This window comes from Dermacentor variabilis, chromosome 4, assembly GCF_050947875.1.
Source record: "Dermacentor variabilis isolate Ectoservices chromosome 4, ASM5094787v1, whole genome shotgun sequence".
NCBI lineage: Eukaryota > Metazoa > Arthropoda > Arachnida > Ixodida > Ixodidae > Dermacentor > Dermacentor variabilis.
Window position 1 is genome coordinate 123,683,464 of NC_134571.1, and position 13,464 is coordinate 123,696,927.

A 13,464-nucleotide genomic window follows, 5' to 3' on the forward strand; every position below is an offset into this window, starting at 1 on the left:
TAAGTCTGCCAGGAAAGCGGAAAGCACAGCAAGTTTACCACTGTAATCTGCTCAAACCTTATAGACAAAGGGAAGCAGTGGTGTGCATGATGGTAAACGTTCCTGAAGAGCTTCCGGTCGAGCTTCCGGGACTAGGCTCAGTGACGAACAGGGAAGACACCGGTCAAGTCATTAGTGACCTTATCAGTAAAGCACCGCTGTCGCCTGAGCAGAAAACCGAACTACACCAGCTATTACAAGAGTTTCAAGGTCTGTTCTCTGAGAGGCCTGGTAGGACTTCTGTACTTACTCATGATATAGAACTTACCTCCACAGAGCCAGTACGATCCAAGGCGTATCGGGTGTCACCCCGCCAGAGCGATATTATGGAGGCTGAGGTAAAGAAAATGCTACAGCTCGGTGTTATTGAGGCAGGTGAGAGTGATTATACCTCCCCTTTGATTTTAGTTGAGGTACCGGGCAAGGAACCTCGTCCTTGCGTCGACTACCGCAGGCTTAATTCCATCACTAAGGATCAAATTTATCCGATCCCTAACATCGAGGAGCGCCTTGAGAAAGTTAGTAGCGCTCAGTTTATTTCCACCCTAGATCTTGTCAGGGGTTATTGGCAGGTTCCACTTACAGAAGAGGCTAGTAGGTATGCGGCGTTCATTTCACCAATGGGAACATTCCGTCCTAAAGTGTTGAGTTTTGGTTTGAAGAACGCGCCATACTGTTTTTCAAGTCTCATGGATAAAGTGTTGCGGGGACAGCAAGAATTCGCTTTACCGTATCTAGACGACGTAGCGATATTCTCCGCATCCTGGTCTGAGCATATGACACACTTGCGGGCAGTGCTAACCCGCCTGCGCGAAGCAGGCTTGACAGTAAAGGCTCCTAAGTGCCAGTTAGCACAGGCCGAGGTTGTCTACCTCGGTCACGTGATTGGTCAGGGTCGTCGCCGCCCCTCTGAAATAAAAGTGGCCGCTGTGCGAGACTTTCCGCAACCGCGCACAAAGACCGATATTCGGTCGTTCTTAGGTGTCGCCGGCTACTATCAGAGGTACATCCCTAGGTACTCTGATATCGCGGCTCCCCTGACGGATGCTCTAAGAAAGACAGAGCCTCAAACAGTCGTCTGGGACGAGACAAAGGAAAGAGCTTTTAGCGCCCTAAAGAGTGCCCTAACAAGCCAGCCTGTGCTACGATCGCCAGACTATACAAAAGGGTTCATTGTTCAGTGCGATGCTAGTGAGCGAGGCATGGGCGTTGTACTGTGCCAACGGGAAAATGGAGAAGTAGAACACCCCGTCCTGTATGCTAGTCGTAAGCTGACCAGTCGTGAGCAGGCGTATAGCGCCACCGAGAAAGAGTGTGCATGTCTCGTGTGGGCCGTTCAGAAATTGTCATGCTATCTAGCCGGCTCGAGGTTTATCATTGAGACAGATCACTGCCCTCTCCAATGGCTGCAGACCATCTCTCCCAAAAATGGCCGCCTCCTGCGCTGGAGCCTCGCTTTACAACAATATTCCTTTGAGGTGCGTTACAAAAAGGGGAGTCTCAACGGTAACGCCGATGGCTTAAGTCGAAGCCCCTAACGTAGGAATCAGCCTCAAAATTGTTTGTTACTGATGTTTTTCTTCCTGAGGCAGGATTTTTTTTAACATATTGCTTTTGTTTAGTGTTTCAAAGTGATGATATGCTTTCTAGTGCAATTTTTCAATTTGTGGACGCGTTCTGAGTGATGCTAGACTACTGTAAGGAACTAGGCAGTGGTATAAAAGGGGGAAAGAGCCTGGCAGGGCTTAGTGAGGGTTGTGCCGTGCTTGCTGACTGAGCGGTTGAGTTTTCAGCGTAGTTCTAACGCTTGCCGGGAACGAGAACAAAAATGTGAACTCTCCCGAAGTCACTTTGCAGTGTCCCGTGCGAACCTGAACGAGAGAACGAGGCCTTCTCTGTGCGCTGCGCTCAAGAAACGTCAAGGGACGCCCGACTTCGGTTATGAGCATCATCGAGCGACATCCCTCCGGACAGCGGATGCAGTCCCCTGTCCATCGGGATCTCCTTTCCCCGGCGGGGCGGTCTGTTGCGTTTCGCCTGCGACACGTGGTTTTGCCGGCGCGACGGCGGCGGGGCGGCGGACATTTTGGCCCGATCGTCGTCACCGCAACACTCATCGCCAGGTGTTTCCAGGCGCGTCTGCGGCGATGCGACCGCCTAGGGATTTCGTTCCAGTCATTGTGCCCGAAACAGGCGAGGCCAAAGCAGGGATCTCCTTCCAGTTATTGGGCCCGAAACAGGCGATGCCAAAGCAGGGATCTCGTTCCAGTCATTGTGCCCGAAACAGGCGATGCCAAAGCAGGGACCATCTTCTCGTTACAGTCATTGTGTCCGACCGGCAGCGCCACGACCAGGTGCTACGAGATCGTGCGCAGCGCCACGACATGGTGCTACGGCATCGCTACGACAGTGTGCGTCACCATTAGCCCATTGTACATTCACGTGCTCGTCTTTTGAGGGGTTCCTTCTTGCCCTCAACTGCGAGAGTATAAAAACAGCTGCCCCCGGACGCCAGAGGAGGGCTCCGATTTCTTCCGTTGAGTGAAGTGCTCTCCCGTCTCTCTACTTCGGTCAAACCTGACCGCCAACTCTTTGCGATGTTAAAATAAACAAGTTGTTTCGTTGTTACCTGTCGACTCATGCTTTGCCGGGACCTTCGGATGCTCGCAGTTGTACCCCAGGCCGCCAGGCCAACGCTACCCTTGGGGCTTGCGACCCAGGTACAACCACGGGCGTCAGCGCCGAGTTCCCAACAGATCGTACCAGCAGTCGGATCCAAACATCTGGTTGCCAGCGGTGAGATCGCCTACGACTTCAAACAGTAGGGAGGGCGTGCCCGGTATGGCCGGCCGGCTGACTTCAACATGGCCGTATAATTACAGGGCCTCACTTTACTTACTGCACGACACCGTGTTGTATTCATATTGATAAGTTTGTCTTGTCCTCTTTTTTGTTGTTGTTGTTGTTGCTGTACCGTTAGGCAGCCATTCTCGACAAAGAAGAAGGGGCAGGGGGAAAGTGGACAAGAAAAACAGACGAACAAACTCCCGTGTTCTTATACGCTTTCTTCGCGCTGATTATATACCATTAGGCAGCTAAACACCAACTCCCTCAACAAGCTTTGCTAGGTAAAGAAGATTCCCATAACGACATTGAATGCGGCATCTGGCTTAAATTAAATTATGGGGTTTTACGTGCTAAAAATCACTTTCTGATTATGAGGCACGCCGTAGTGGAGGACTCCGGAAATTTCGACCACCTGGGGTTCTTTAACGTGCACCTAAATCTAAGTACACGGGTGTTTTCGCATTTCGGCCCTACCGGAATGCGGCCGCCGTGGCCGGGATTCGATCCCGCGACCTGGTGCTCAGCAGCCCAACAGCATAGCCACTGAGCAACCACGGCGGGTCTGCCTCTGACTTCGGTGACGTGTTCTTCATGAACACCGGTTTACAAACGCGCTGGAAAACGACCGCCATCACGAACTTCATGGTTAGCTATCGCATACCAGTGACTAAGTAACACCGCTCGGTTTAGAATGCACGCCTTCTTCTTAAGATCCCTCAATAGGGGTGTCCGAAAAAAAAAAGAAACGCTATAATATACTACATGCAGCTATAGCAGGAGAGCTGAGCGCATATCTGTTGAGAGGAATTAGGGAAAAAAAATCAGAATGAAAGAAATAACAAGAATGATATGCACAAACAGGAAGGGAGGACGAACGCAAGCGCTCGTCTTCGTCCCTTCGTCCTGTGTGTGCGTCTTTCTTCTTCTTTTCTATTCTTTTTGCGCTAATTCCTTTCAAGATATATGCAAGACAAACCAGTCCAATAGTTAGTCCTTTTTAGCTATACGAACACGTATCTTGCGGTCAAATGACCACCGTCTATAGGCCTCTCTTCGCTTCGGGCCAGACACCACAGCTTGTTATATGCATGCCACTTTGCTTTTTGTTCTTGGCGCTGCAGCCTCTCTAAACTGTAAAAGCAGGACGCTCGCAGGTGACTATATTTCCTAGACACGCGTTAAGCACGACGCGACGGAACAGGGAAAAACAGAAAGCTCTACAGCTGCGGCGTTTTGAAATACACATACATAAAGAAAGAAACGCACGAAGCATGGAAGCGACAAAATTATCAGTCCCCCTCCAGGCTAGTCTAATCAGTTCTTTTCCCCTCCTTGCGTCCGAGTGGATCTCTCGCTTTTCGTCCCGTTTCGCCAGGGACCTGCCGCGGTCGTTCTTCCGGACACCACGCTGCATGTGCCGCGAAAATCGCAAGCGTGTTTGCCCCCCGTTCGCGCGCGTGGTTCCTCGCAAGCCGATGGCGTGTGGCGTCGTGCGACCGGCCGGACGGGCGACCACCCGCGGACCACGCTGGCAAACGAAATCTTCGACCGATGCCAATACGCGTCGACCACCGTCTCACGAGCACCAGCCGCGCGTCCTTCCGGAAGGAAGGGAGCCAACCGCGAACGTGTATGTGTACACACGCGCGAAGTGTGTGTGTGTGTGTAATGCGCGCGACGACCAAGGATGGCCAAAGCTTCGCTCGTGCGCGATGCCGAACCGTGCCCATACAGAAGGCCCGTTCTTTCTTCCCAAAGTCCATTCGCTCGCTCGCTCGGCGATGCCCGCATCTAATCTTATTTTACTCGATACGCGGCTGCCGTATCGATTAGGCCACCGTCGTGTCTGCTGCGGTTCATGTGCTTCTTTCCTTCCTTGTCTCGAAGTTTTATTGTTCTGTATTTGTTGGTTATTTCATTTTCTTTGCGATGATGTTAGGGCGTGATGCACGTTCCCGTCACGGTCGCCAAAGCCAAGGAAGCTATAGGCTTCGCGCCGCGGCCTTCTCGCGTTGGCAACCGCTAATTGCGTTACGCGGAAGCTGCGAACTGCGCAACAGGTGGTTTGACACGACAGCGCACGCAGCATGGCGTACAGCGAGCAGTCGCGACTGATTGTTCGACATGGTTCGTTAAAGAGCCATACGGGCGTGAAGTAGCTTCTGAACCAGCCTTACATGCCAAAGATTCATCAATAGCAGTATATATATATATATATATATATATATATATATATATATATATATATATATATATATATATATATATATATATATTCTTTTATGGGTGCTGGAAGGAAGGAAGGAAGGAAAGGCAGGGAGGTTAACCAGTTTAGCTTAACCGGTTTGCTACCCTACACGTGGGAGAGGGATGGGGTCGTAGAAAGATGGGGGAGGGATGAAGGATGGGGATGGGTGCTGGAGATGTTTGTTTGGCTTAGCGCGCTAATACATGACGCACCAAACGACCCACGCACATACACCCACACAACGTGCGCTTACAAGTAACCTCCACAAACACACATCGTGACTAGCAACCTGAGAGGGCCTGGTTCTGACTAGCGTTCTGTCATTGATGGCGATGTTTAGCGTAGCGTTACTGCTTCCATGGCGTTACCGATTGCGAGCCACCTGCCAGCTTTGCGCACCACATATCTTAACCGCGCCGCGCATACCATGCGCATTCGCGGCGCCTGTGCGAACGCGACAGGTGGCAGCGACGATAGCGTTCGCATCCGTACGATTGACACCAAAATGTCGTAAATATTGCGATCTAGCTAACCCCGATTGGCGATCCACCGCGCAAAAGCTTGTGGGCGAGGTGAAACATATACGCTTTATCATCGTCGTAATACATTTCATTTCATCGTTCCGGCTGTCGGCCTAGGCGCGCTCGCGTAGCTACAGAGGTCGTTCATCACAGAAATGCAAATTTTTCTCACGAAACGGCGCAGCGCGCCACGCTGGTGGCCCGCTCTCGCGTGAACGCTTGTATAGAAACCTGCACGCATTGCAAGCTGCATCTCTAAGCGGAACAAACAAACAACGATCATCGTCGATATAAACAGAAGGAATCGCGCTGGAACTTGGTTACGCCTTCGAGTTCTTCGTATACGGGCATCCTCACACATACCTCCGTGGTTAATGTGGGACGTATAACAATTGCACTTGGCACCTCCGCCTCGCCAGATGGTTTCTTTACAGACTTACGGGAGATGGAACGCCTCATTTGGCACGCAGAGCGTGTGCGCAGTTTTGTTTCGCTGTATTATTTTTTAAAGAAGAGAGGAAGAAGGACTGATAAATGCGACATGCCGCGAACACAATGAAGCCATTAGTCACGTCACGTCTGCCAAGGCCGTTGACGCTTCGCGCAGGAAGCCAACGTTCGCCGTAGGTCGGGAGAAAGAATCTTCGACTCGTTTTATATGGCGCGCGCTCCTTTGAACCTTTTACGCCTCATCAACGCGGCTTGTGATAACTCTGCGGCGGTCTCCTGCGTTCGGACTCATTGCGATGGATACTGCGCATGGGATGCTCAACCATACCGTGGCTGCGTTTCGATGAAGGATATTAAGGTCACGCGGGTGCGGGCACCGCTGAAAGCACAAATAAAAAAAAATGAATGCGCTGCTGAAGTTTGTGCGACAGTAGTTATGCTACCAACTGTGCTGCTGACAGTGCGACGTTTAAAAAATAAGAAAACTGAAAAAAAAATTATATCGTGAGGTTTTGCGTGTCAGAACCACGATCTGATAATATGAGGCACGACGTAGAGGGGTACTCCGGATTAATTGAGGTTCATCAACATGCACCTAAACCTAAGTACACGAGGGTGTTTTGCATTTCGCCCACCTTCTGAGTGTTTCCTGTTATATAGCGTGTGAAAGTAAAGTGGCTGCGGCGGCTGCAATCGAACCTGCAATTTCGAGCTGAGCAGCGCAATGTCATAGCCACCAGTGGGAGGTTTTGTTGGTGATACAAGACCATGAAGACTAGCTACGGTTGGTGAACAGAGCTCGGGCGGAGGCAGCGAGCCATGGCTACCTGGACTGAGGAGACCACCCACCTTTGCGCTCAAGTCAAAGAAGCCTGGTCAAACAAAAAAGTTCAATCTCTCTATATATACACCGCGGCAGTGTTGTCTAAAAAAGGAACGATGTAGTTAACTTATGCAGGTCCTCCGATCGTTATACAAGTTGCGTCTTCGTCTCTCTCTTTCTTCTTGCAACGTAATATGCTCTCCAAAGCTCGCTATCACTTTATGCTTGCACTGTACTCAAGAATGCTCATAACTTGACGCGCCTGAGTGTAGCGAAAGATAGATAGAGACGCAAATATGAAACGTAACCATGCGAACAGTAAGTGTCGTGAAACTAAGTGTCCAATTAGTCCAGCGGACCTATATACATACACATATATAGAATCGAGTACAGTTCCGCTGAATATTCGCAAATGCATAGTAACACCCTCCATATATAAAAACAGTCAACATTATGCTCATTAAGCTGCCACTGAATTGTTTCCCTTTTATACGGAATTTGGCTTTTCAGTCCCCTCTTCAGAGCAGTTAGAAAACTACGTGTCTTAAGACGCTTGCCGTGCTGCATCTGAGACAAGCCGGAGCATCCGGAGGCTCGTAGCGCGGCACCGATCCGGTAATGCGAACATCCGCGTATACTGGATGCGTCGTTCGTAAAGGCGGCCATGAATGCATCGGCTTCAGTTCCCGATGCGCGGCAGACGCTCAGGCAAAGGCATCCTTGCTCGAACGACGACCCCACCGCAAGGTCTGCTGCGGTGAGGGAGGCACCGAACGAGCCCGCGGAATATAGAGTTTCCGGCGGCGCGCGGAAAGATGGAATTAGAACCCAGCTTCCCTCCATGCAAGGGCTCTTGTGTACTCTTCCCCCCCCTCGTTTTCTCTCTGTTCCTCCTCCCCCACCTTCAACCACCGCTACCACCTATAGCGCTCACGCTTGCACCTTTTGTTTTAATCCCGCACAGACGCCCGCGCACTCTCAGGCTTCTAATGTTCTTGGGGATGGAGCGCCGCGGTGGCAGCGTGAGAAAATTGCGGCTCCGTTGGCGCACAAGAAAGAAGAACCGGCCGCCATCTTTACTGGCTTGTGTCGACAGGGGCGGCAAGCCTCGCGTCAACCAAGGTGCTGCTCGTTTACAGACGTGGCCGGCTGCAGAACGCCGTCTCACGGAGTGCGGCTCGGACGTGGGTCTCACACTGTAGAGCGTGTTTGAATCCCACCGATGGCAACGGTTGTTTGGATCGCACCGATGGCGCGAGTTGTTGTGGTCGCACCGCTGGTGCGATCGGTTGGGAACTCGGCGCTGACGCCCGTGGTTGTACCTGGGTCGCAAGCCCCAAGGGTAGCGTTGGCCTGGCGGCCTGGGGTACAACTGGAAGCATCCGAAGGTCCCGGCAAAGCATGAGTCGACTGGTAACAACAAAACAACTTGTTTATTTTAACATCGCAAAGAGTTGGCGGTCAGGTTGACCGAAGTAGAGAGACGGGAGAGCACTTTACTCAACAGAAGAAATCGGAGCCCTCCTTTTGGCGTCCGGGGGCAGCTGTTTTTATACTCTCGCAGTTGAGGGCAAGAAGGAACCCCTCAATAGACGAGCACGTGATTGTACAATGGGCTAAGGTGACGCACACTGTCGTAGCGCCGCCAGTCGGGCACAAAGACTGGGAGGAGAAGGTAACTTCGGCTCTCGTAGCGCCTCTGGTCGGGCACAATGACTGGAAGGAGAAGGTAACCTCGGCTCTCGTAGCGCCTCTGGTCGGGCACAATGACTGGGAGGAGAAGGTGACCCCCTGCTGTCGCATCGCCGCCGGTCGGGCACAATGGCACATACACTCACACACGCACATGAAGACACGTGGCATCGGAACATGCCTGGAAACGCCTGGAAACGCCTGGAAACGCCTGGAAACGCTTGGCGGGGAGCGTAGCGGCGACGCCGAACGGGCCAAAATGTCTGCCGCTTTGTTGCAATCGCGCCGGCTAAACCGCGCGTCGTAGGCGAAACGTAACAGACCGCCCCGCCGGGGGAAGGAGATCCCGATGGACAGGGGACTGCATCCGCTGTCCGGAGGGATGTCGCTCGATGATGCTCATAACAGAAGTCGGGCGTCCCTCGACGTTTCTTGAGCGCAGCGCACAGAGAAGGCCTCGTTCTCTCGTTCAGGTTCGCACAGGACACTGCAAAGTGACTTCGGGAGAGTTCACATTCTTGTTCTCGTTCCCGGCAAGCGTTAGAACTACGCTGAAACTCAACCGCTCAGTCAGCAAGCACGGCACAACCCTCACTAAGCCCTGCCAGGCTCTTTCCGCTTTTTATACCACTGCCTAGTTCCTTACAGTAGTCTAGCATCACTCAGAACGCGTCCACAAATTGGAAAATTGCACTAGAAAGCATATCATCACTTTGAAACACTAAACAAAAGCAATATGTTAAACAATCCTGCCTCAGGAAGAAAAACATCAGTAACAAACAATTTTGAGGCTGATTCCTACGTTAGGGGCTTCGACTTAAGCCATCGGCGTTACCGTTGAGACTCCCCTTTTTGTAACGCACCTCAAAGGAATATTGTTGCAAAGCGAGGCTCCAGCGCAGGAGGCGGCCATTTTTGGGAGAGATGGTCTGCAGCCATTGGAGAGGGCAGTGATCCGTCTCAATGATAAACCTCGAGCCGGCTAGATAGCATGACAATTTCTGAACGGCCCACACGAGACATGCACACTCTTTCTCGGTGGCGCTATACGCCTGCTCACGACTGGTCAGCTTACGACTAGCATACAGGACGGGGTGTTCTACTTCTCCATTTTCCCGTTGGCACAGTACAACGCCCATGCCTCGCTCACTAGCATCGCACTGAACAACGAACCCTTTTGTATAGTCTGGCGATCGTAGCACAGGCTGGCTTGTTAGGGCACTCTTTAGGGCGCTAAAAGCTCTTTCCTTTGTCTCGTCCCAGACGACTGTTTGAGGCTCTGTCTTTCTTAGAGCATCCGTCAGGGGAGCCGCGATATCAGAGTACCTGGGGATGTACCTCTGATAGTAGCCGGCGACACCTAAGAACGACCGAATATCGGTCTTCGTGCGCGGTTGCGGGAAGTCTCGCACAGCGGCCACCTTTATTTCAGAGGGGCGGCGACGACCCTGACCAATCACGTGACCGAGGTAGACAACCTCGGCCTGTGCTAACTGGCACTTAGGAGCCTTGACTGTCAAGCCCGCTTCGCGCAGGCGGGTTAGCACTGCCCGCAAGTGTGCCATATGCTCAGACCAGGATGCGGAGAATATCGCTACGTCGTCTAGATACGGTAAAGCGAATTCTTGCTGTCCCCGCAACACTTTATCCATGAGGCTTGAAAAACAGTATGGCGCGTTCTTCAAACCAAAACTCAATACTTTAGGACGGAATGTTCCCATTGGTGAAATGAACGCCGCATACCTACTAGCCTCTTCTGTAAGTGGAACCTGCCAATAACCCCTGACAAGATCTAGGGTGGAAATAAACTGAGCGCTACTAACTTTCTCAAGGCGCTCCTCGATGTTAGGGATCGGATAAATTTGATCCTTAGTGATGGAATTAAGCCTGCGGTAGTCGACGCAAGGACGAGGTTCCTTGCCCGGTACCTCAACTAAAATCAAAGGGGAGGTATAATCACTCTCACCTGCCTCAATAACACCGAGCTGTAGCATCTTCTTTACCTCAGCCTCCATAATATCGCTCTGGCGGGGTGACACCCGGTACGCCTTGGATCGTACTGGCTCTGGGGAGGTAAGTTCTATGTCATGAGTAAGGACAGAAGTCCTACCAGGCCTCTCAGAGAACAGACCTTGAAACTCTTGTAATAGCTGGTGTAGTTCGGTTTTCTGCTCACGCGACAGCGATGCTCTACTGACTAAGTCACTAATGACTTGACCGGTGTCTTCCCTGTTCGTCACTGAGCCTAGTCCCGGAAGCTCGACCGGAAGCTCTTCAGGAACGTTTACCATCATGCACACCACTGCTTCCCTTTGTCTATAAGGTTTGAGCAGATTACAGTGGTAAACTTGCTGTGCTTTCCGCTTTCCTGGCAGACTCACCACGTAGTTAACGTCCGACAGTTTCTGAACAATTCGTGCTGGGCCCTCCCACTGCACGTCTAGTTTGTTGTTTAGCGATGTGCGCAATATCATGACCTCATCGCCCACCGCAAAACGACGGACCCTGGCGGTCCGATCATAATAAACCTTGGCCCTCTGCTGGGCCTTTGCCATTGCTTCACCTGACAACTCCTGTGCCCTTCTTAAGCGTTCGAGGAGCTTAAGCACGTACTCCACCACGACTGGGTCGTCGCCCCTGCCTTCCCATGATTCTCGAAGCATGCGAAGCGGAGACCGAAGCGAGCGACCGTACACCAGTTCAGCTGGCGAAAACCCCGTAGCCGCATGCGGCGCGGTCCGTAATGCAAACATCACCCCAGGCAGACACAGCTCCCAGTCAGATTGATGTTCAAAACACAAGGCTCTCAACACGCGCTTCATGACGGAGTGGAGCTTCTCAACGGAATTCGACTGTGGGTGGTACACTGAGCTGTGTAGCAGCTTTACCCCACACCTTTCGAGAAAAGTTGTCGTCAAAGCGCTAGTAAACACTGTGCCCTGATCTGATTGGATTTCTGCAGGAAAACCAACTCGCGCAAATATGGACAGTAGTGCATTGACTATCTCAACTGAGCTGAGTTCTTTAAGCGGCACTGCTTCAGGGAACTTTGTCGCTGGGCAGATCACAGTCAAAATGTGTCTGTACCCCGTGGCTGTTACCGGCAGAGGTCCCACTGTATCAATAACGAGCCGTCTAAAAGGCTCCGTAATGATAGGTACCAATTTCAACGGCGCCCTTGATTTGTCCCCTGGTTTGCCCACCCGCTGACAAGTGTCACATGTCCTCACGGAATGGTCTGCGTCCCGAAAACACCCTGGCCAATAGTACTCTTGCAAGAGACGGTCCTTAGTTTTCTTAACTCCTAGGTGTCCGGACCACGAACCCCCGTGCGTCAAGCGCAACAGATCCTGACGATAGCATTGAGGCACGATCAGCTGATCGAACTCCACTCCTCTGCGGTCTAGATACTTCCGGTACAGGACTCCACCTCTTTCCACAAAACGCGCATTTTTCCTGGCGATACCTTCCTTGACATTGCAGCGAATGTTTTCTAGGCTGCCATCCTTCTTTTGCTCGGCTATCAAAGCCGACCGGCTGACTTTTAGCAACCTATCAAGTCCGTCTGACGTAGGCGCGATGAGCAAATCAGTAGATAGCTCTTCTAACTTCCCGCATCGGCAATTTCCTCTCCGGTATCTGGTGCCTTTAACGTTACAGACTCAATTTTATTCAGTTCGGGCGTGCTCTGAATATCAGCTTGCTGCGCCTCTGACCCTTTTTCATTGTTCGATAACGTCGGCCCCGCAACTACCGCCTTTGCAGCGAGCTCCCGAACCTTCGACCTGGTTAAGGCCTGAACACTAGCTTCACCAAACAAAAGCCCCTTCTCGCGCAGGAGGTGATCGGACCTGTTTGGAAATAGGTACGGGTACTGAGGGGGCAGCATAGATGACACTGCCGCCTCCGTTTCAAGTGCTCCGAAAGGTCCTTCAATAAGCACTTTTGCTACCGGCAGACACACGCTATGAGCTTCCACGGCTTGCTTGATCCATGCGCACTCGCCCGTGAACATATCGGGTTCTACGTAGGACGGGTGAACTACATCCATCGTAGCTGCGGAATCGCGAAGCACTCGGCACTCTTTCCCGTTCACGAGGAGGTCTCGCATGTAAGGCTCGAGAAGCTTCATGTTCTCGTCAGTGCTGCCTAATGAAAAAAACACAACTTTTGGTGTTGTTTCCGGACACTGCGCCGAAAAGTGACCCGGCTTCTGGCACGTATAACAAACGCGCGCTCGCCTCATCTCGAACCGCTTTCTGCGTTTGGCTGCCGCCGTCTCTTTACGTTTGGTCGGACTGCTTTCACTCGCATCCTCACTACGCGTGTCCCCCTTTAATCTCATGGGCGTGAACCTCGGCCTCTCAAACTTCGAGCCAAATTCACCCTTTTGACCGTCCTTAGCTCCGCGAGCCCGACGCGTCACAAACTCCTCGGCTAGCTCAGCGGCTTTAGCCACCGTACAAACGTCTGGCCTATCCAAGACCCAGTACCGCACGTTCTCCGGTAACCGACTATAAAACTGTTCTAGCCCGAAACACTGCAGAACTTTATCGTGGTCACCAAACGCTTTCTCTTCTTTGAGCCACTCCTGCATGTTTGACATAAGCTTGTAGGCAAACTCTGTATATGACTCACTCTTGCCTTTCTCACTTTCCCGAAACTTCCGACGGAAAGCCTCTGCTGACAGCCTGTACTTTTTTAGCAGACTCGATTTCACTTTGTCGAAATCCTCTGCCTCCTCTCTATCCAAGCGAGCGACTACGTCGGCCGCCTCGCCGGGTAACAAAGTGAGCAAGCGCTGTGGCCACGTTTCCCGAGAGAACCCCTGCTTCTCGCACGTT

The 13,464-nt window shown here is 51.9% G+C and overlaps 1 protein-coding gene across 3 annotated transcripts in view; it reads left to right on the forward strand.

Moving 5' to 3' along the window:
- The window catches only part of LOC142579710 (CD151 antigen-like), a 162,162-nt gene that overhangs the window by 57,551 nt on the left and 91,147 nt on the right, over positions 1-13,464 (forward strand). The window contains exon 1 of one of the 3 annotated variants that reach the window (XM_075690195.1): positions 7,896-8,050. The exons of the other annotated variants lie outside the window; for them this stretch is intronic. Coding sequence (XP_075546310.1) covers positions 7,918-8,050 — 133 coding nt within the window. The 5' untranslated portion in view covers positions 7,896-7,917. Of the gene's footprint in view, positions 1-7,895; positions 8,051-13,464 lie in introns of those variants that run through there. 3 annotated transcript variants of the gene reach the window in all.